Raw genomic sequence first — 23893 nt, 5'->3', positions numbered from 1 at the left:
CATCCACCCAAGATGGTTGCCCAGAAGACAGTGAAGCTCTCTGGCAAAAAATTGTTCCCCATCCCTGGGCTACACCCACACTATACCTTCAAAGCACATTCTTTCCCTCAAAGAATTCTGGGAATTGTAGTTTATCTCAAAAGAGCAGGTGGCCCAGCTGTGTGCCTCGGTCTGGACGCTTTAGTTCTTTTGACCACATATTGGGTGCTCACTTTTCTGAATGCTGCTTGGTTCAATAATAGCTTAGTAGTAGCAGTAACTTTATAACTTATACGGTGCCCATCCAACTGGGTAGCCCCAGCCACTCTGGGCAACTTCCAACATAATATAAACATGGAGCAAAATATCAAAGATTAAAAACCTCCCTATACAGGACTTTCTTCAGACGTCTTCTAAAAGTCAGATAGTTGTTTATTTCCTTGACATCTGACAGGAGGGTGTTCCACAGGACAGCACCAATACTGAGAAGGCCCTCTGCCTGTAACTTTGCTTCTCACCCTGAGGGAACTGCCACAAGGCCCACAGAACAGTTAATAACAACCCATTATTATTATTATACAAATATTAATAACAATACATTATTAGTTAGTTATTGATTATAGTTTCATTTGTGAACTGCTTGCTGCGAAGCCTCTCAAGGCGATTTCAACAGTCAGAAAAATCATTCATAAAACAACTGGATATCTATAAAAAATGGTTTCAAACCCAGTGCCAATACTGTGATCTATACAATAACAAGCAAAGCAGGTCAACGTTCTAGCCTGCTCAGGAATTACCGTGGTACCTCAGGTTAAGTACTTAATTCATTCCGGAGGTCCGTTCTTAACCTGAAAATGTTCTTAACCTGAAGCACCACTTTAGCTAATGGGGCCTCCCACTGCTGCCGCGCCGCCGCCACGCGATTTCTGTTCTCATCCTGAAGCAAAGTTCTTAACCCGAGGTACTATTTCTGGGTTAGCGGAGCCTGTAACCTGAAGCGTATGTAACCTGAAGCGTATGTAACCCGAGGTACCACTGTATTATTTGGTATGAGGGAAGCATTCTATCATGTTAGCCCCACCTGGAAATAGACCATAACGTAACATTCTTCTTTGTATCTGCTCACCTTCTTTGGTTTCAGGCAGGAAAAATGACCCCCTTCCCAACTGTGGCCCTCCTCCTCCTCTTCTTTGTGGTGGGCTATGGATCGTCGGAGAATTCCAGTACCTCCAGAGGGTGCGGCCTGGACCTTTTCCCTCAATATGTCTACCTGTGTGACCTGGATGCCATCTGGGGGATCGTCGTGGAGGCGGTGGCCGGAGCTGGAGTCTTGACGACGCTGCTCCTCATGCTGATCTTGCTGGCAAGGTTGCCCTTCATCAAGGAAAAAGAGAAGAAGAGCCCCTTAGGGGTCCACTTCCTCTTCCTCTTTGGGACCCTGGGCCTCTTCGGGTTGGCCTTCGCCTTCATCATCCAGGAGGATGAGACCATCTGCTCAGTCCGCCGTTTTGCCTGGGGGGTCCTCTTTGCGCTCTGCTTCTCGTGTTTGCTTGTCCAAGCCTGGAGGCTACGGAAACTCGTCCGGCATGGCAAGAGCCCGTCCGGGTGGCAGCTGGCCGGCGTCGCCGTCTGCTTTGCACTGGTCCAAGTCATTATCGCAGCAGAGTGGATGATACTGACAGTCGTGCGGGACGGGAAACAGGCCTGCCGCTACGAGCCGATGGATTTCGCGATGGCTTCCATCTACGTTATGTTTCTGATGGTGCTGGCCCTGGGCTTTTCTTTCTTCACAGTGTGCGGGAAGTTTAAGAAATGGAAGAAGAACGGCGTGTGCCTCATTCTAACCAGCTTTTTCTCAATCCTCCTTTGGGTTGCTTGGCTGACTATGTACCTCTATGGTAATAATGAACTGAGGAGAAGAGACCAATGGAGTGACCCCACTCTGGCAATAGCACTGGTGTCTAGTGGTTGGGTCTTCGTGATCTTCCACGCTATCCCGGAGGTTCACTGCTCCATCCTCCCATCCCAGCAGGAAAACACACCTAATTATTTTGATACTTCGCAACCACGGATGCGGGAGACTGCTTTTGAGGACGACCTGCAGCTTCCGCGGAGCTACATGGAAAACAAAGCCTTTTCAATGGATGAGCATAATGCAGGTAAGATGCTTAAACCACAATGTGTTCTTTGCAGGGCAGGGATGGGTCTCCCGCAGCCTTCGAAATTGTTGTAGGGACTACAGTTCCCATCATCCCTGCCCATCGGCTGTGCTGTCTAGGACTGAGGGAGAGTTGGAGTCCAGCAACATTTGGATGGCTACAGGTTACCCATCCCATATTTAGGGCATTATAATAAAGATGTATTTGGCAGGCGGGAACGCATTCTGTAGAAAGGAAATTGTGGTGGCAAGTTTTGAGGTGGTGAGAGGCCTATTTGACCACATGCTCCAAATGTCTCCATAGTTGCCTTTGGAGGAGATCTAAGGGATGTTGCAGATCCACTAGAACTTACATTTTTGTAGTTAAATGGGCAGTGGGTGCATAATATTTATAGTTCACATGAAACGGCATCTAGTTGGGTGAGACAATTCTGCCGGTTGCCGCTGGTGTGGCTGGTCCTGGTGTGTTAGAATGACAAGCAATGTTGGAAACTCTGATATATAAGCTAGGCGGCAAATGGCTCCGTAAACCAAGGTTGCCGTCGGCAAAATGGATTATCTAGTTGCCATTTGGGGGCAAGGTGGCTCTAAAGTCTTTATTTTTCAAATGATGGACTGACTGTGATTGATTAAACATCTGACTAGTTCAGATGACAACCTTGAGCTAGGTTAAGAACTTTGAGAACTCGGAGAAGAAAAGTCACTTGATCCAGGGACAGCCCACATATATATTGGCCTATTCCGACCTCCTTTTCTTAATGGTGACTGCTCCTGCTCAGGCTGCACAGAAAAAGCAATTTGGTTCCAGAAACTCATTCCGATTGTGCAGATGAAATATAACTGATGGAATTCTACAGGATGGGGTAGGAGTGTGTGAAAACAGTCCAGATCCCAGCTGGTGGAGATGTCAGGTGCCATCCTGGCACCCAGGCACCTTCGCTTTGTCACAAGTGGTTGAAAGCCAGGTGCAAAATGCGCCTGGCGCCTGGCTAATTTCGAACATGGCTTTTGAGGTCAGGTGACCAGAATTGTGCAACATATTCCAAATGCAGTCACATCATAGCATATTTTGTGGGTTTTTATGCTTCCTTATAGTATAACACTTTCCCCCTCCTCAGATTCTGTGATCAAGTTACCGTATACGCTACAGCTAGGATAGCTTGCCTTAGGCTCTGTGCTACTGACTTTTGAGAGGCTAAATGCTTCCGGATGTTGTTTCTGAGCTGTAAGGTGGCAAGAGCAACCAGCTCTGGTGTGGGGTTCAATATTCTAACAAGGTAGGGAAAGAAAAGGAAACATTTGTGATTGGTTAGGAGCACATCCTTGCATTGGAGAAGATCGTGCAGGTCAGGTTGTTACAGAATAAATGGATCCCTGCTGTACATACAGCAGGCAGAGAAGTTTTGAAGGATGTGCATTGTTCAGGCTGTAATAAGAACATCAGCAGGGCCTTGCTGGGTCAGGCCAAGAGTCCAGCATCCTGGGGCCCTTCCAGATGTACCGTTAGCGGCACTATGACTGTTTGGGATCCCCCCCCCCCGCATTACATCAATTTATCACTATTCCGGAATACTGCAGTCATCAACCCAGTTTTTCTTCTATCACAGAAAAATGCAACCTTTGTGAAAGACCTGGAATATGTTCTGCAATATGTCCATTGTGAGGAAGGTGCCTTGTGCCATTTCCCACATTTTGTCCGGCATTTGGGGTGTGCTTTAAGCAGCTTCTGTTTCGTGCCGTTTCTAAGAGGATTGGACCAATTCGTGGAGGATAAGCCTATCAATGGCTACTATGCATGAAGACTATACTCCACGGTTGAAGGCAGTAATGCTATTGAATACCAGTCGCTGTGAACCGCAGGAAGGGCGACTCCTCTCATCCTCGGCTCCTGCTTGCGGGTTTCCCAGACGCATCTGGGCAACAGGGTAACAGGATGCTGGACCAGATGAGTAATTGGCCTGGGCCAGCAGGCCCTTCTTATGTTCTTACATTCCCCCTCGTGCTTTTTTGACAAGGGGTTATCCATAGCTAAGACCCAAACAGTGAACTCAAGAAGTTCCTGCAGCCTAACCTCAGAAATCCTGCAAATGCGCTATCGATACCCTGTTTTGCCCACTTGAAACTCCCAGCATTTGCCGGTTGAATGAACAAGAGAATGGAAGTGACGTGGCTGCAGCCACAAAACGTTTCTCTGTGTTGCAAACTCTTGATAAATAAGGTAGGCGGCAAATGGCTCCATAAACCAAGGTTGCAGTCGCCAAAATGAAATGTCCAGTTGCCATTTCTGAGCAAGACAGCTCTAGAGAGTCTTATTTTTTTCCAAATGATGGACTGACTGCGATTGATTATCAGTTAAACATCTGTCTAGTTCAGATGACACCCTTGAGCTAGGTTAAGAACATGAGGAACTTAAAGAAGAAAAGTTACTTTATCCAGGGAGAGTCCACATGTATATTGGCCTGTTTCTACAGGAAGTGGTATTAGTGTGTGAGGGCAGAGCCAATGACCCCCAGGTATGCACCACCAGATGATGGAGATGCCAGGCACCATCCTGGCACCCGGGCATCTTCACTTGGTCACAAGTGGCCGATAGCCAGGTGCAAAATTTGCCTGGCGCCTGGCTAATTTCAAACACTGTTTCTAATCTGAACACATCCTGTCATTGGTGTGTATAAGGAAAAAAGCACCACCATCCTCCGAAAACCCCCACAGTGGTGTGTATCTGTTGGTGTGGACAACATGCTACAAATTTTCTCCCATAAACATTGGAGTGGCCAGCAGCCATTTTGTTCTAAACAAAGCATCTGCAGGAGCCACCCAGATGATTCTGGGATGTGATTCTTACTTATGAGGAGTACTGTAAGAGACTCCTTCTTTACAGTTGTGCAATGTTGGCAGGCATGTGTCTTAGGGGTAGAAATGTTCTGTACATCTTGTGCAGCCCCCAGCACTCAGTTTGGATGCTGATGTAATAGTCATAAAGCATGGGGCCATTTGCTTGCAGAGCATTGTGCTGTACCACTGAGCTGCGTCTGGCTTCTTGTGTCACCTTTCCGACACTTGGGTTGGGGACGGAGTCTGCAACGGAGCAATCTTTTTGAGAGCTGAGCGCCACTCAGGCCTGCAGCGACCGCCCCAGATTGCCAAGGATGACAGCCATGTAATTCAGCTTAAAGGGACGAGGCTAATCAACCAGGAGCCTGTTCCCGCTGTGAAAAGATTATCCTGTCAGGCGCAGGAGAGAGACACACACGCAGTAATCCAGGCATACCCTCCATCCCATCTGCTCGGACATGAAGGATGTAGTGGTAGCAACAGTTTTGTCCAAACAGAGACAGCTTGGCAGCTTCCTAATGATAATAATAATAATAATAATAATAATAATAATAATAATTTATTTATACCCTGCCCATCTGGCTGGGTTTCCCCAGCCACTTTGGGCGGCTTCCAACAAAGTACAGTGGTACCTCTGGTTACAGACGCTTCAGGTTACTGACTCCGCTAACCCAGAAATAGTACCTCAGATTAAGAACTTTGCTTCAGGATGAGAACAGAAATTGTGCGGCGGCGGCACAGCGGCAGTGGGAGGCCCCATTAGCTAAAGTGGTACCTCAGGTTAAGAACAGTTTCAGGTTAAGAACAGACCTCCAGAACGAATTAAGTTCTTAACCTGAGGTACCACTGTATTAAAATACTGTGGTCTGTTAAACATTAAAAGCTTTCCTAAAGAGGGCTGCCTTCAGATGTCTTCTAAAAATCTGGTAGTTGTTGTTCTCTTTGACATCTGGTGGGAGGGCGTTCCACAGGGCGGGTGCCACTACCGAGAAGGCCCTCTGCCTGGTTCCCTGTAACTTGGAGTTCCTAGGGCATTCTCTCCAATCATCCCTGTTGCTCCAATCATCCCTCCTCTGTGTTGCCCCTGTAGAGTTCTGCAGGGAGGAGGATGGACAAAAGTAGGCTCTAGCCCTGCCTGCCATTGGTTCTGGCTCCCCCTACTGTTGGTCTTCCAACAGTCCACCCCTACCACCCACTTCCGAGCAGTGAGAAATTTCAGGGTTACAGTGCTCATCCTGGGTTTGGTTTCCCTTAGAATTAGGTTACTAGAGCCTTGTTATTTTTGTGATTGTTTTGGTGGTGGTCCCTGTGATGCCTAACCTGTGTTTCTCCCTATGAGAATGGACTTCAGCTCCTCTTAGTCCCACACAGCATGGCCAGTACTTAGGGATGATTGGGGTTGTAGTACAATAACCCCTAGAAAGCCACATCAACTATCTAAAAACAAAGTGTGTCTTTTCTTTTCCTTGAAATGATTGGTGACATAAAAAACAGCCTTATAAGTTGTTTTCAGCTGTGTTTAATGTGTTTTAATGTGGTAACCTATCTTGGGATCCGTCTAGTTCAGTATTGTCTACACGGTCTGTCAGCAGCTCGGTGGTTTGAGGCAAGGGCATTCTTCAGCTGTTTAGTATGCGAGTAACCAGCCACTGCCAATTTAAATCTTTGTTTCCTCAGCACAGCTCTGAATTTGGAGTGCTCCATGTCAAAATGTTTGTAGTGAGATGACAGGCGAGTTTTGAAAGCTTTTGAAGATACTGGCTTGTTGGAGCTGGTTTTTCCACACCCCAGATCCCATGAGAGACTGCTGATTTTGTCACATGGCTGAATTCTGGTTCATTTGGAAGCTGACTTTCATTGGAAGGTGGTTCATTTGGAAGCCTTGGCTTTACTTTTTTTCCATCGTCTTTGAATTCTTACTACGTAGAAACAAATGAGAACTTAGCACTCCTCCTTAACATATTGGATTGTAGAGATATAGCACCTTGGGAAGGGGTGCAGCTCAATGGTAGAACATCTGCATTGTATGCAGAAGGCGCCAGGTGGAGTCTCACCCTGGCAGCTCCACGTAGGGCTCGGAGATGGACCATCAGTGCCGACAATACAGACCTAGGTGGACCAGTGGTCTGACTCAGTATCATGAAGGCCCATAGCTGAGTGGTAGAGCATTTGCTTTGCATTTGGAAGGTCCCAGGTTCAATCCCCGGCTCCTCCAGTTTGAGAAGAACTGTGTCTGAAACCCTGGAGAACCAGTGCTAGTCAGTGATGCTCTGGGATGTGGAACCTCAGGTCCTGGGGTCAGACATGGCCTTCCAGGCCTCTCTATCTGGACATCAGGGACCAGTGTTCAAAATTAGTCAGGCGCCAGGCGCATTTTGCACCTGGCTATCGGCCACTGGCGACCAAGTGAAGTTGCCTGAGTGCCAGGATGAGACCTGGCATCTCCACCATCTGAAGGTGCATGCCTGGGGAATCAATGGAACTGGACTGTTTCCACACACTGATACCACATTCTCTTAATATGATAAAGCTATCTGAACAAACTCCAAAAACAGCAAAAGCAACGTTTCATCAAATATTAAATTGATCTTCCATAAATGACCATGTTACACCTCAGGGAAAGCTTTCCTAGGCAGAAATGTGTTCAGTAGGCACCAGACTATCCATAACAGGTTTAAGAGGGCAGTGAAGGAGGAGAGGTTGTCGCCATGTGCAGAAATGAAATAGGGGGGTGACCAAATAAAAACCAGAAGTTCAGGGTGTCTGTGGTGTCTCAAATAAAAGCAATCCTCTTTATTCAATAGCCAATGGTCCAGCAAGAGAGGATTTATATTTCTAGTGTAAGAGGCTGCTGGGATTTCTTCTGGGGTGTAATTTTTGCCCAGATGCAGAAGAGGTGAACCATGGGCTTGCTGCCCAACACCTTCTGATGTGCCTAGCAGTGAAGTATGCAGTCCTTGGCTGTCCATTATTTTAATGTCTTTTGGCTGTCCAATTAACTTTGTCCTTTGATACAGAAGTAACACAAAATTCTAGCTAATAAGGAACAACTGAAAATTGGTCACACTGCTGGAACCAACCACATTACAGGTCACTACCATCAAGTAGCCAATCAGATTACAAATGGGCACCCACTGGCAGAATTCCATGGAAGATTAATCGCTGTTCACCTGCACTGAACCCATCAGTGGGTAGATTTAAATGTGCACTACCGCTGCCTGGAGTGTCTGTCCTCTGCCCCCTTTGTTGTTTTTGCCTCAGATTAACATGGAAAGGAAAGCCTCTCCCCAACATCTGCCTAAATCTGAATATTTGTGATTCTTTCATGTCAGTCAATATTTTCACCATCTGCATTAAAATTTGCAGATTGCAGCAAGCTTGCTAGATGTTATTTCACAAAGGCGATATAATAATTACGTATATAGAATATATTAGAAGCTTCCCAATGGAATGGGATATGGGAAACCAAATATTGCCTGACCTCCCACCTTTTTTGCTATGAGCAAAATTGAGAGCTCCTCCTTTTCTAAAACATCTGTAATACTATATACATTCATCTAGGCATGACAGCACAGTAGCGTTTCATGCACTTGTGTCAGCAAAGTGGGAAAATATTTGCTCTCTGTTGTCCCAGAAGCAGTGGAGGCTGGTCCATTAGAGGGAATGAAGTTCTGCCCCACCAGCCTCAACCTCTCTCTAGCCATCCTCCAACTGCCTACCTCCTCCGTGTTGCCCTTGTAGAGTTCAGCAGGGAGGAGGATGGACAAAAGTAGGCTCTAGCCCTGTCTGCCATTGGTTCTGGCTCCCCCTACTGTTGGTCTTCCAACAGTCCACCCTACCAGTCCCAATGGGCGCCAGCCATCACTATTAGTCAGAAGACAAGAGTCTATCTAATGGGCTTAAGTAGATTTAGGTGGGTAGATTTCAGTGAAACATTAGGAAGAACTTCTCTTGAGCAGATATTAAAAAATGGTGTAGATTGGGAGAAATGCACAATAAAATGTTAATGAATTTTTATTAGGATTTTTTTCTTTTTTAAAAAAGAAACTGCAAATACTTTCACAATGTTTTGAATTGCTTTGACTCTTTTCTGTAGAGTTTAATTCATCAGCTTTTTATTTCATTGTGGTGTAACTTTATCAGCTTTGTAGCTTTCTGAACTGGTACTTTATAAGAGAGATAAATCGATATGAAAAACCTCATGAAATGAAAAGTAAACAATTGTTTTTGGGGGACGGCTGGACAGCAAGCTGATGTAGAAATGTGAAGAGCTAAATTTAAGATTGGAAAAATGAGAAACTGAGAGAAACTGAAATCACTAGATTTTCCCATCTCTAGTTGCCATCTATGAAGTTTAGGAATAAGGTTTTCCTGTTATTCTTATTACATTATTATTATTATTATTATTATTATTATTATTATACATTTGAAGTGCATTCAGTGCATCTTTAAAGCACACCTTTCCCCAAAGCATCCTGGGAACTGTAGTTTACCCCTCACAGACCCCAAGCAAACTACAGATCCCATGATTCTTTGGGGGACATCTTGTGCTTTATATGTGCTTTGGATGCGCTTCAAATATATGGCATGGATAGGATATGCTCTCTGTTCAATACTCAAAGGTAGTATTATTCCCTTCCTTTCCGAGGTTTAGGATGTGAGTGCAGGTGATCCTTAGGTAATCAAAACAGTAGTAAAGAGGGAAGGTATCAGCAGGTTTCTGGGAGGGAGCAGAGATCCCAAAGGTTTGCAGAGGTGCATAAAATCTTTAGAGTTGGGGAAAATAAGGCAAGAGTGTAGTGGAGCCCAGAAATGGACCAATGAAGACTGGGCATGGTCAGTGATCACAGAACATTGACTGGTTGCTGGAAGGTGACATGTGTGGAAAACCTGGCAAGGATTGAGATAGAATGGAGTTGGCTGGAATCCTCGATGGGGAGCACTTTACGCTGCAACACTAGGTTGCACCTACCATTTGCACCCACAGCGGCCATTAGGATGTCAACCTGCTCGCAGACATCCCAGAGGCATCTGGTGGGCCAGTAAGGGAAGCAGGATACAGTTCCTTTATATAAATATATATTTCCAGAATGCAAACATCTTTCTTTTACCTGTCTTTTCTTTCTCCCCACCCCAAAATATACCACACACAGCTTTGCGGACTGCAGGATTTCGCAACGGCAGCCTGGGTAGCCGTCCCGGCGCCCCCTTTAGAAGCAACGTCTACCAGCCCACTGAGATGGCAGTTGTCCTGAATGGTGGGACTGTAAGTATCAAAATGTGACTCTAGAAGATGCTGCCTTTTAGGGTGAATGCCCAACCTCTGGTTTCAACTCAGAACTTTATTCAATTGGATGCTTACGCATATTTGGGGAGGCAGGATAGACTGGGGACATGAACGGTTCAAATAATAAGTATTGCATGCTGTCCTTCAGAAGATGACTTAAATTCCAAATTTTCCTGACATTGTTGGGCTGTTTAAGCTTTTGCTGCTAAGATTGTTCTTTTCAGGATTGGTCCAAACAATGCCATCCGCCCCCCCCCTTCAATGAGTTATATCTCAATGTCCACCGTTAACAGCAATTCAGGTGTCTGGTTTTTTATTTTTAAAAATTGCAACAGACATCTGGGTTTTGTTTCCTTTTTGAAAAGCCAGCACTTTCCCTACAAAGGCCCTCTTTCGCTGAGGACATTGCCACCTTTCCTTATGATAGTTCCACACACACACACACATACACACGTGCCTGTACTGAGCTCCTGATAGAAACACACTGCTCCAAACAGAAGCCCGCACAAGAGAGTTCGCTTAAACGGGTCTGTGTGGCCTTGGGACGCGAGCTGCTCTCTTAATCCGCAGCCAGGTCACTGCGAGAGTGGCTTACGGAGAGATCTGGAGCCAAACAGCCTCCTTACATCTCATTTGCATTGTGTGTGTTTAAGTGCGCCCAAGAAACTCCATAGGCCGCTTTTCTGTGTGCTCACTCTCTCCGGCTTGCTGGTGAAAGGAAAACGCTCATCCCCCCCACCCACTTTTTTAAAAAATGTCCATGCCTACATACATGCTGCTTAAAAGGCTACTCATGAGCCAGCTTCTGCTCCATGCAAGTTGGGCTGTTTTCTTTTATTATCATTGGGCGTTTTTGCTGATACCATACTGCAGATTTACACACAATCTTTTTTTATTCTTTTTGAAATGCACAAATATTATCATCAGTTTGTAAGGTCTGTTCCCCAGCCTGCTGCCAGCCCTGTTCACTCGGCGAGAGGTGGGGGGGGGGGAGTGGAGAGACACTGTTGGACAGAGCCCTGGGAGCCAGATTGCCCCTGTGAGGATGTAACCAGTTGGAGGGGGAGCTCAAGAGCGGCTCTCTGCAGCTAATACTGCTCTGAGCTAATGCCATTCCGAGCTGCAATAAGCTGCCCTCTCCCTCCCTCCCCAAGCCACAATTTAGTTGATTATACTGGCTGCAACCTGGCTTTTGATCGCTTGGTCTGAAAGAGGCAGTTTGCTTTTGTGGCCTTTCCCTAGGAGTCAACGTTAGATTTAGAAATATCCGCTAAGTGCCATGATTGAGGCTGAGATTTGCACACCACAAGACTAAAATCTAGTGGGGGGTTCAGTTTATTCACTCAATATTCATCACCCACAAGAAATATTTTTTAAAGTTGAATTTCTTCCCCTGCTCGTTTGTAGGTGCCCGTGCTTTGGGCAATGGAAGCTGGTCCAATACAATGAACGGGAGTCAGCCACACTTACCTCACTCAGCTCCCATCTGTCTGCCTTCTTACATACAACCAGTCCAGCTGGTGCCCCTTGCTATCGCCTTCCTCCTCTTGTCTCAGATTTGCCCTTGTAGGAGGATGGGGACCAAGCTAGGACGAGTCTGCTATTAGCTCTAGCGCCACCTACTGTTGGCTTCCTTGCCTTCTGGCCTACCTGTCCCAGTGGGTACAAGCCAATACAAGCTTTGGCCCAGCTCACTGAAGTAGTCAGCTGGAGTCTGGCCTGTACCATTTCCAGGCTGCATGACTGAAAGCTATCATGTCTGAGGGGAAGACTAGTCTAGAACCCTTCTTCTTGGGAGACATCATAATTTGGTGGTCCCGAATTCATTCCCTGAAATATTCTCCAGAAGGGATGGGGGGAAGGGCTGGAGATCCCAGAAGCTAGAGTTTGGTGTTTTTGTCCTTCAGTAGTAGAATGCTGCTTCATAATGTTCATAAAGAAAAGGATGAAGGACCTGGGTATCCAGCCCAGAGGTTGTCCACCTCGCTGACAGCTAGGTCTTCACAGAGCATGTTACAAAAACCCCTCGAGTTGTCTCCAAGTGAGCCCTATTCAGAGCAGGCCAGCTGAAAGTCGCGGACCAGCAGTGCTCATGCCCACTAATTCCAACTCTCGACTACGACTTAACATTGGCTACAGCCCTTAGCATACTGACTGACCATGGTGTTAATTTGGGATGGCTCTGTGTGCTTTTGTGTATATCATGCAGCCTGTCTTAAGTGATTTCTTAATGGTCTAGAATGCTTAGTTATGGCTTTATTATCCTTATTTCCAGATTCCAACTGCTCCACCAAGTTACACTGGAAGACACCTTTGGTGAAAAAGCTTATAGGCTGTAGAGGATGAGAGAGAGAGAGACAGATTTTATTTCCTGGCAGTGTGCGTTGTTTTATTTTTTTCTGAGGGAAGAGTGAATAATCCTAGCACAGGACACCAGCAGTGCGGGAGGAGGGGACCCATCCACGGAGCATGGGAGATCCTAGACTGGATAGCTTGTTGTTGTTTTAAAAATAAAAATAAAAATGTGAGCACCGTTTGAATTGATAAGCTAACCACAAAAGCAAAACCTCTGCAGTGAAATATAAGCTAAAACTAAGTTTAAAAATAGACGTAGGCGCACTCTTCCAAAAATAAAAACGGGAGAAAGGGGACACAGTGTTCAGAAATGGAAGGCAACTCTCTGCTGCAACCAGAACGCAAGGCAAATATGGCCTTTGTCCGGCCATCCAAGTTTTGAGATGAAGAGGATAGAACAAAAAAGTCCTTAATTCAGATTGCCACTGCGCTCAGCCCGGCAGGCTTTCTGACAACCTAACTGGCCATCTTGGAAAGGAGAGAGTGGTCATAGGGTCAAAAAATAAAATTATATCCATCTAGAATAGTGTTTCCTGGCCATCCCAGGCCCTTTTTAGAGGTCATTTCTCACTCCAAAATGAAGGAAAGTACCACTGTGTATATACTGGGTTTCTAAGGCCAGCCGTACAAGGGTGAGGAACCAACTTTGTTATTTTAGAAAGTGCAGGCTGGTCCATGGCGGCTGGCCTGCCACTCTTCCCCCCGGAAGCACCCCAGCAACCTTCCTGCAGAAAGGGGGTGGGGCTGTGTTTGCTCCGCCTCTTTTGCACACGGCCATGTCGAAGGCAGCACTTGCTATTAAATCGTGTTGTGCAGAAGGGGTTGGGAGAGAGAGGGCAGGCCAAGGCTATTGTGGCTCATAAGTGTGTCCAAGAAATGGAACCAGACACACAGGAAATCTAGGAAAGTTGAGGCGCCCCTTGGGCAGGGTTCACTAAAAAACATTGGATTCCCCCATCACTCTCCTCCCAACTCCAGTTTAGCACTGGAGTCTCATTGACTGCAATGGGTTGTTCATTTCCTTGTATGCTTTTTTTTTTTACAGAGGATTTTATTCCTTTGTGTGTTTTCTAATGGGATTATTTTCATGTGGGGGTTGGGAACGAAGTGTGTGGTTGTTTCCCCACCCCGTTTCACCAGAGGGTCCCATGTGCCTGCCTGCCTTTTCACATTTTTATGGTTTTAATGATGTTCGCCAGAGCATCCCTTCATTTGTTTAGCATCGAACGCATATTGGGCATGTGAACAGCCATCACATCCTCCAGTCAAGCCAGCATTGTGCCCTGCTTTCCTGCAGAAAAAAAAGCAATTGAGGTTTGCTTGTGTTTTTTTTTCTAAACACACACACACACACACATTACATGAAGTTGCAAAGTATGCGGAAGGATGGAATTCTTTTGCATCTGTTCTCATTAATATATATCTATTTTCAAATGGTGAATATAAATGATAATGTAACAAAATAAAGACCACATAACAGAGTGGCTTTGCAAGGCTGTATCCTGCAAAGGAAAGAAGACAGGTTTTTTAAATTTTTACTTTGGGAAATGTCCCTGGTTTCTTTACTATAAGCCTGATCTTGTTAATTTCGGCCTAGTTCTCATTGAGGTCACCAACTCGTCGTTTGGGTAGTACCACTTCAGACTTAACAACCGGTTTTTAACAACAGTTTTCTGGCAGAGGGTGGGTGGCCACAAATCAGGGATGTTGGAGGTGTTTGGAATAGATCAGGTGGTTTGGATTCAGTGACATCTGGAGCACTCTTCCAATGCTTGCAAGGAGCTGGAGGCTCATTTGATTGAAAACTCTTCTATGCAATGGACATTCCTTGCCTGCAGAAAGCCAGCAAGTTGGGGAAAACCCTGCCATGCTATGTTTCTATATGCAGGGGTTTCTATTCATTTGTGATTAGGAGAACTCCACCCTAGATCTGGCACTGCTCTTAGATTCTCAGGTGGTGGTGTTAAGCAGAAGTAATTTTCTTCTGCTCTGCCTGGTGTGCCAGCACCACCCGTTCTTGGAAAAGATGGAAGCTGGCCCTGGTTACACCTGTGTTTGGCATAGGTTGATTGAGGTTGAATCCTGACAAGACAGAAGTACTGTTTTTGGGGGACAGGAGGCGGGCAGGTGTGGAGGATTCCCTGGTCCTGAATGGGGTAACTGTGCCCCTGAAGGACCAGGTGCGCAGCCTGGGAGTCATTTTGGACTCACAGCTGTCCATGGAGGCACAGGTCAAATCTGTGTCCAGGGCAGCTGTGTACCAGCTCCATCTGGTACGTAGGCTGAGACCCTATCTGCCTGCGGACTGTCTCGCCAGAGTGGTGCATGCTCTGGTTATCTCCCGCTTGGATTACTGCAATGCGCTCTACGTGGGGCTACCTTTGAAGGTGACTCGGAAACTACAACTAATCCAGAACGCGGCAGCTAGACTGGTGACTGGGGGCGGCCGCCGAGACCATATAACACCGGTCTTGAAAGACCTACATTGGCTCCCAGTACGTTTCCGAGCACAATTCAAAGTGTTGGTGCTGACCTTTAAAGCCCTAAACGGCCTCGGTCCAGTATACCTGAAGGAGCGTCTCCACCCCCATCATTCTGCCCGGACGCTGAGGTCTAGCGCTGAGGGCCTTCTGGCGGTTCCCTCATTGCGAGAAGCAAAGCTACAGGGAACCAGGCAGAGGGCCTTCTCGGTAGTGGCGCCCGCCCTGTGGAATGCCCTTCCAGCAGATGTCAAAGAGATAAACAACTACCTGACATTCAGAAGACATCTTAAGGCAGCCCTGTTCAGGGAAGTTTTTAACGTGTGATATTTTACTGCATTTTTGGTTTTTATGGAAGCCGCCCAGAGTGGCTGGGGAGGCCCAGCCAGATGGGCGGGGTATAAATAATAAATTATTATTATTATTATTATTATTATTATTATTATTATTATTATTATAGCAAGGCTGGAGTACTGTTCCACGCTGTCTGTGGGGCTGTCCTTGGAGAGTGATCAAAAGGTGTCGGTGGTTCAAAACACAGCAGCTGTGGAAGCCAACCTGAGGGGTCATTTTCTTTTGTTCTTGTACCAGCTTGAAGCTTCTGGAGAACCACTGGCAGTGAAAAAAGATAATCCCAGGTTGGATGGGGGAAAGTAGTAAGCATTTTCCTGTGTTAGAATCTGGGCACAATCCATTACATCTAAAGTCCAATTAGGGTGAGGGCAGGGTGGATGACTTCTATAGCTGCAGGTTCCAGATTTTTATGTCCCCACTCCTGTGAGTCAACCCACCTGTCAGTCACCAGACCTCAGATGATTGGCAGGAGGGTTTATCCCACTCATCAAAAAAATTCCATTGACACCACTGCTAAAATGAAGCTTTCCCTCTCCTCCGTTTTAGCAGAAATTTCAATAGAAGCTGCTTGGTACTATTGGAGCAAGGTTCGTTCCCCTCGCCTGTCAGCTCATGGGCTGTGGGAGCGTAGCTTGCTCCACAAAGGGAGCAATCGGGAGCTCATTTCAAGCTCCCGGTTGTTCCTGTGTAGTCATGTAACTCATCAGCTGTCCACCAAGCAGCCATGATTCATGAGGAACAGTCTCGCGGGCAAAATTGGGAACACTGCCATGTCAAATCTGACCTGTGGGCCAGAAGTTCCCAATCTCTGGCTTAGGACCAAGACACCTTAAGGCAAGGGTAGCTAAACATCAGGGATGATGGTATTGTTTTGGTCCAACATCATCCCTAGGGCCCCACGTTCATTACCCCTTTCTTAGGAAGAGAAGGCCCTTAAACCTTACCTGAGCTCATTTGTCCAAGGTTTGGATGATGGGACCAAAGGAAAGGGCCTTCTCTGTGGTAGCACCCAGACGACTGAGTCTTCTTCTCAAGTTTCGCCTCATCCATTCACTCAAGCTCTCCTACTATGAGGTGGAAAGACTTTTTTTTTTTATTTAGGAAAGCATTGGACTTTTATATTTTGATCTCTCTCAGTCTTCCTGCTCTGTTGTTTTGTGGGGAGTGGGAAATTGATGCTGTTCTTGCTCTTGTATTCATGATTTGATTGTATTATTTGAACGCCTCTTTTCTGTATCATCATTGTTGTTTAAGATCATGTCTGCCACCTCGAGCTGCTCCCGTTGGAAGCAAAGGGCGAGGCATAAAGCCCCAAAATAGACACATGAATTAAGATGTTCTACCTGCAGTCTGAAATAGTACCTTCACCTCAATGACAACTAGGCCTTTAATGTCCATGAGTAGCCTCATTGACCCTGGCTGGTCTATTTAGTAGCAAAAGGGGTACAAGATCAGGATTTTTGTGATACACACTTATATATTCTAAAAGAAAGTATACATTGCCATTCTTGCCATGATTATCTTACCAAGTCCTGTCCCCCCATCCCCCGGACTAGGTAATAGCAATAACTTTTTTGTTGTGCACAAACAGTTGCTTTATGTGCTCTCAACAGAAAAGAACCACACACGGTGAATGCATTCAGAAAATGTATAAATATTAGTGTTGCATTTTATTGAGATTTGAACAGGTTGGGTCTCATTTTATCACTATATAAAATCTTAGCTGGTGCTTTCATGTGTGGGTTTTATTTTAAGGGAAATGGGAAAAGTGCAGTTTGAAAAATGGACTTTTCTTAAACTTCTATTATACAAAAACACACACATAAGATGCACATGGCATAAATGGCAAAACAATTTTCTTTTTCCCAGCTGAGTGTTGACATATTTTTGGAAGCGATTGGGTTGGTGGTGTTTCTTTTTTTAATTATATGGGGGTGGGGGGCTGACTTTAAAGAAAAAAATACTTTCAAGGAGTGTAATTTAAGATGTTCAATGTTTGTTTGTTTGTTTTTTAGACAAGAAGGGATTTAGCAATCCTGCTTCCCCTTAAGTCAATGGCAGTTTGGGATCTTAAAGACAGGGCTGGATCCTGCAAACACAGGACTTCCCTTAACCACTCATGTCAACCCGAGCCTTGCTTCATAGTGGTGGGAGGTGTGCAGATTAAACCTTAATAAAATAAAATAAAATAAAATAAAATAAAATAAAATAAATAAAATAAGGGATTGATTCATTTTCCCAGCAAGTTAGTTTTGGAATGAATTTATATTTTTGTCAGTCTGTAACTTGTGATGTCAGATTCTGCCACCCCCCCCAAAAAAAGAAAACCATTTGTTGATTTTTTAAAAAGGGGCACTTTTATGTTAAGTTATATTTTTGTTAATGTAACGAAGTTGTTTATACTTTTGCCTTTTGAGGAAAGTGATTACGAATGTAAAGCATCTGTAACTCCACAACAGTAAGCACAACTACTTGGGGGGTGGGATTTGGTTTCACTGTAACTCACTCTAGGAAGCGTAAAAGCTACTATGTTCTCCATTGTTGCCAGTCAATAATGCCACTCAAATGGGGTGGGAGGAATATATGTGTATATATATTTTAGGATGCAACCCTATGCACACTTTCCTGAGAGTAAACCCCATTGAATACCATGAAACCTAAGTTTGAGTAGCTATGGCAGAATTGTGTTCTATAAGGCACCTTAGACTGTTGTTGACATGCTGGTTTTTGAGATGAGCTGTGTGGCACCCCCATAAGCTGGAAGAAAAGTGCAATCCATTAAGCAACTACACCAGGGCTCACTATCCTTTTTTGGACCAGGGGTGACATTTTGCATTTTGAGAGATTGCGGGGGGTGCCTTTCACAAACGGACTGCCAACGGGGTGTGTGCGACACAACACAACATGGTTGTCGTGGAAGGCATGGCATCACACAGAATTAGAGAGTACAATCAGGGCGAAGCTTTTCCCGTGGCTGTATTTCCATAGGAGAAGAGGCTTGTTCTGTTGAATTTCTTCCTGGAAAACAAGGGAGAAGCAGGGAAAGTGCATTAAAGAGGAGAGGGAAGGAGCAGCTCTTTAGGACCGCAGGGATTCCAATTGCCTGGTGTCCAAGCGGCTCTGACTTCGCCCATTGGCTAAGAACACTGGCAGGTGAGAGGAGCCAGGCTGGCTCATTTCACAGAAATGATTGAGAGCTGGTGAACCTTGCACTGCACTGTGCAAAGGATTGCGTCCTCCAGTTGCAAACAGCCTGCACCTATTTGAAGACTAGCAAAACTGTACCCATTGGCTTCGGTTGAGCAGCTCTGGTGGGTGAATACATAGAATTTGGGGCATGTGCCCCATCCAGAGCCCCATGAAATTTTGGGGTTGAAGCCATTGACTTGGAGTGGCTCTGGTGAGGGCACACGTTAGCCCTGAGCTGTAGATGAATGCTGGCGGCCAACCTGAGTGCACCACCCAGATTAAGGGCTCTTCTGCTATACACCAGCCCTTTTTACACCCCGTGCAAGGAAGATCCAGAGGTTGGGAGGTAGTTTCCACTCCAGCATCTCTTTTCGAGATGGTGGGGAAGGTTTCAAGGGGCACAGATGCCCTTGTCAAAGGATCCCGTGTCTTGCAGGATGCAGTCCTAGATAAACAAGGTGTGTTAAAATTCTAGCTTTAACTGCTAGGCAATGGCATCGTTCTTGGCTTAACTCTGCTTGAGGCTTCTGTTCTAACCAAAGGCAGTACAACTGGAAGCACATGTAGCTTTTATTTAAAAGAGAACAGATTGGACTACTCTTGCCACCTTACCAGATTACACAGCAGGTGCTTTTATTAACTGATGAGAGCCAAGTCTCATTTTTTTTGATAATATATATATTTATTAAATGTATTAATGTGCATTTTTTATAATGTCCCTTTTCCCACTCTGCTGACCGTTGCATACTGTTTAATCTTGTACATCTTTGGAAAGGTTTTCAAGACAATCAAATGTGTACCATAATGACTGTACATAAAAATACGAAATTTAAAACGAAAACAAAACAAATAAAGTTGTAAAGCATGGGCAAAGACATTTTATTTTCAAAATGCTGTTCTTAACAAAACAAAACAAAAATAAAGGCTTTACTATTTACTTACAATGTGGTGGTCATTTTGGTTTTGTCCTTCGAAAACGCGAAGGGTTGACATTTTTGTAACGTTCAAAGAGGCAGCGTCCCGTTCCATTGGCGCAGGTGTTAATGGGGTTCTGGCTAGATCTCTCGAGGGGCTTCCAGTGACTTCTCAGCTGCTCATGCCATTTGGAACAGGGTGGTAGCGCCACAGCAGCAACAGCCAACATGGTGCCTTCTGCATGTTGCGGATTACAACTCCCATCAGTGTGATCAGGGGTGATGGGAGTTGTAGTCCAACACCTGGGACAATGGCAGCCTCTTAATGTGGCAGTTTGGGGAGGGAATGCTTCCTTGGATTGCTTGCATAATTTTATTGATTAGTTGCCCGGATGGGGATTATTCTGACTTGGGGTGGAAAGCCTGTGAGCCCCTCCAGCTGCTGTACTGCAATCCCATCCTTCTGGGCCATCGGCTGCGCTAACTGGGCTATGGTACGTCCAACATCCCCATCCTCTAGTATGGTCTCCTGTCTCCAATCACAAGTGGGGATAGAAGCAACCACTCTGATCTAGCTGGGTTTCTCCCCTTACATAAACACTGATGTGTTTGGATGGCGCATGAGCCACCTCGTGACTGTTTATGCCACTACCTCAATCGGAACATCAGCCAGTGCCTGCATCTCCCTGGTCCACCTGATTTACAGCCTTCATTCAAACCAGAATACTTAGAACGAACCAATCTTCAATCACACTGAAGTTGATGGGACCAAGATCAGGTTAAAGGACTGTGGCATTGAGGTCGGCTGTAAATCAGGCTGTCTTACACAGTGATCTTCTTTGAAAAGTGCCGGAGGGATTTTAGCCCCCAAGCTGACCCCAAACACCATTTGGTTACAGTGGAAAACACTTTGCTGAGCCCTGCTCCCTTAATCAGCAGCTGATGGTGACGATTTGGGGCTTTTAAATTAGTATGAAAAGTAGTATCACTGCAGAGCTAAATCACGCGTGGATGCCCAGCTGATCTGCACCATTTGTGGATTCTCATCTGTTAAGACTGGAAGGGTTTGATTTTCTTCCTCTTTCTCTGTGACCGTGGTGACTTCTGGCTCCGGCAAGATTTCCACCACTGCCTGTTTTGAGCGAACTGGGCTGGGCTGTACTGAGTCTTCCAGCTTGGTTCCCACTACAAGCAAAAGGATTTTTTAAAATGCAGAACTTTGTCTCAAACTCCAGACTGGTTATAATAGATGTGTCGACAGAGTGTCAAGACTAGGGCCCAGCAGATCTTCTGCCTTCAGATTCCCCACAAAAGTTGCTATGTACACATATTTAAAGCACTCAACGTCTGTGGTAGAGCACTGGTAGATCAGTTGAACATCTTGGGTCCCCTAAAAAAAGGTCAACAACTTTGACCTGAACCCCCCAAAAGGGGGTAGATCACTGCCCGTTTTTAACTCTGTGAGTAGATCGTGATGTCTTGGAACTTGGCCACCCCTGCCCTAAAGAATCCCGGGAACTGTAGGTTACCTCTCACATTCTTTACGGAGGAAGGAAATAAACGTCACAGCAACATTTATATTAAGGACTTGTGTGGTCTATTATTTTAGGGGACAAGAGAAGCATCAATAAAAACCATTTCTTGTGCATTGCAACTCTAAACAAAAAAATAAATGTTAATTCATGTGATTCAAGAGCAGTGCACCAGCTGGGCAGCTCCATCAGACAAAAGGGCCACAGTTGGTCTTGCCTGCCAGAGTCAACAATGGTAAATGAACAAAAGCCCTGTATCATAATTGCAAATCAGAAGCCCAGCCTCCTACTCGCATTTGCATGGCCTGGGAGGGTTGCGGTGGAAAAGACTAGAAGCCTAGGCCGAAGAATGGGCTGGTTCATTCAAGCCGATGTGTGAAATACCTCCCTTTTCAAAAATGCCGCCTACTTCGTCCTGTCCCTGGTCTAGCAACCCTGTCTCCCTTCCCACCCAGGCTTTAGCATCTAAACCAGGGATGAACCAGCTTCCACCCAAGGTCCACATTTCCATCAGAGCAACTTTCTGAGGGCCGCATGTCAGCAGTAGGTGAGGCCAGGGGAAAAGTGGGCAGAGCAACGGATGTCTTTCCACACCCACCTGCGGGCCTCTCTGCATCCTCCATCAAGACAAGCGAGGCATTATGGGAGTTCAAGGGCAGGGTCCAGCCAGCCAAAACACTCAAGAGTGCAGAACAGGGCCAGGGAAGGGTGTGGCCTTGGCAGGGAAGTCCTGAGGGCCTGATCCAGAGGCCTGGAGGGCAGTGTTAGAAACTCAGTATAATCTAATCGCCAAATGGCACCTTAAACCTGGGCTATGGTGGCCACAACAGTGTGTCTAGGCACCACCCCCCCGCCCGTGGGCTTTATTATTATTGTTATTATTCATTTCATTTCTATACCAATTTCTATTTTAGAGGAAAAATCTCAAACTGGTTAACAACACATTAAAACATCAAATAAAACAATCCAGAATAAAACAAATCCAAGCTTCAATGAAAAAACTTCAGATCCTTCGCTAAGTGACATTTGCTTTCCCCATATTTATTTACCTACTTAATTTATATAGCTGCCCTATAGCAGAAGAGCTCTAAGACGCCAGGGTGGTGTAGTGGTTAGAGTGTCAAACTAGGACCTGGGAGATCAGGGTTCAAATCCCTACTCAGTCATGAATCTCACTGGGTGACCTTGGACCAGTCGCAGCCTCGTAACCTACCTCACAGTGTCGTCATAGGGGTTAACTGTGGAGTGGGGTGAACCATGCACTCCTTGGAGAAAAAGGTGGGATATAAATGCAATGAATAGGCTCTTCTACTTACCTGCTTGAGGGGCCAGCCAGGTGGAGATGTCAGTCGCGAACCTGGCATCCAGAGATCTCCACATGGTCACAGTTGGGCCCGCGCCAGCAGGACTCCCCGCTACATGTCCACATCTGTAAGTGTGTGTGTACATGTGCAGTGCAACCCTCTAGCAGTATTGAAACATGACCATTTCAAGGAACATCGAGGCTAAAATACAGGCTGTCAACCTCAACATCCCTTTTAAAGCAGGTCATGAATGCAAGTACTGATTGCAATAGTCATGTTTTATATCAGGGGGTCCTCCAGATGCTATTGGACTCCAACTCCCATCAGCCTCAGCCAGGATGGAAAAGGGTAGGATATAAATGCAAGTAATCTATGCAGGTTTGCTCAGAAATTAGTATTAACTGGGGGGATTCCATTCCCCCTTTCTCCATCCCCAGTCTCACAACACCCACCTACTTTGGGGTTTCCCACACACCCACTCAAACTTAGGGGTTCTTTCCCCAATATATTTGTTGTACTTTTGCAAACCTTAGGGTTCCCTGTAGACACCTCCCTCTTGCGCATGGGGTGTTGTTGTTTTGGCTATATAAAAGGAATGGCACTTGCAGCCTGAACGTTGGAAATAGAAGGAACTCCCAGGTCAGTGTACACGATTGCAGCTTGAATCAAAACAATCATGGAAAGACAACAATATCATACGCAAGTCAAGGTTTACTTCAACACTACCTCAACTTTTAGAAAAAGCCAAGGAAGGGGGTAAGGGATGGGAGAACTTATCCAATGCAAACATTTGAAACAAATAGTGAATGGGAATTTGCACAGGCAGCAGTAGAACAACCTTGCAAAGGAACGCAACTTCCTTTTTAGAAAGGCAACTGAGCACAGGGGCTCAGGGTAAAAGAGATATAGAATCCGACAGTCGCTCCAGCTGATTAATGAAATGCCCAAAACAGCATCAGCCTGAAACAGGAGCTGCTGCCTGTCTAGATGGAACAAGAGAGTCTGGTCTGAAAAGTCACCCAGATTCCTTTAGCTATGCAATGCTGCTGCTGGGAAAGTCTCCACAGTCTGCATTGATAATGTTCATTCAGTTCATGTGATATTGGGGAAACTATTGATGCCCCCCACCCCGCCCCAGGATGGGTGAATCTGTCCATTTCTGTTTCTTTCTGTTTCTCATTTTTCCAGCCTTAAATTCAGTTCTCCAGCTTTCCACGTTAGTTTGCTTTTTTTAAGTCCCCATGAAAATTCATCAATGTCTTACTGCATATTTATCCTAACAGATATTCTGACTAAGAAACGTATTTTTTTGCTGTATATCCTCACACACAAAAGTTCAAACAAATGCAAGCATAGGAGCAGGTTTGTCACTGCTCTATGCAGAGAACAAATGAATCCAGAATTCAATCAAATAGATAAGATCCAATAATAAGGAATCTCTTTTTTAAACCATCCCCAGATGAGCAGCTGAAATGAGAACAGGCCCTAAGAGCCCTATGTAATGAT

General features: G+C 45.6%; 2 protein-coding genes across 4 annotated transcripts in view; one reads left to right on the top strand and one right to left on the bottom strand.

Annotated features, from left to right (window-relative positions):
• The window catches only part of GPRC5B (G protein-coupled receptor class C group 5 member B), a 29071-nt gene extending 9490 nt beyond the window's left edge, over positions 1-19581 (top strand). Inside the window, exons 2-5 of the mRNA XM_053366136.1 lie at positions 1121-2138; positions 10126-10238; positions 12535-14678; positions 15555-19581. Of these exons, the coding sequence (XP_053222111.1) occupies positions 1130-2138; positions 10126-10238; positions 12535-12579 (1167 nt within the window). The 5' untranslated portion in view covers positions 1121-1129 and the 3' untranslated portion in view covers positions 12580-14678; positions 15555-19581. The remainder of the gene's footprint in view (positions 1-1120; positions 2139-10125; positions 10239-12534; positions 14679-15554) is intronic.
• Positions 19488-23893, bottom strand: part of IQCK (IQ motif containing K) — a 33031-nt gene continuing 28625 nt past the window's right edge. For 2 of the 3 annotated variants that reach the window (XM_053366144.1, XM_053366145.1), the window contains exon 9: positions 19488-20736. In XM_053366144.1, the coding sequence (XP_053222119.1) occupies positions 20537-20736 (200 nt within the window). In that variant the 3' untranslated portion in view covers positions 19488-20536. The remainder of the gene's footprint in view (positions 20737-23893) is intronic. The other variant, XM_053366146.1, reaches the window with a different exon arrangement.

Source organism: Podarcis raffonei, chromosome 14 (assembly GCF_027172205.1).
Source record: "Podarcis raffonei isolate rPodRaf1 chromosome 14, rPodRaf1.pri, whole genome shotgun sequence".
NCBI lineage: Eukaryota > Metazoa > Chordata > Lepidosauria > Squamata > Lacertidae > Podarcis > Podarcis raffonei.
The sequence above is the reverse complement of the archived record's forward strand: the minus strand, read 5'-3'. Positions and strand labels throughout refer to the sequence as shown.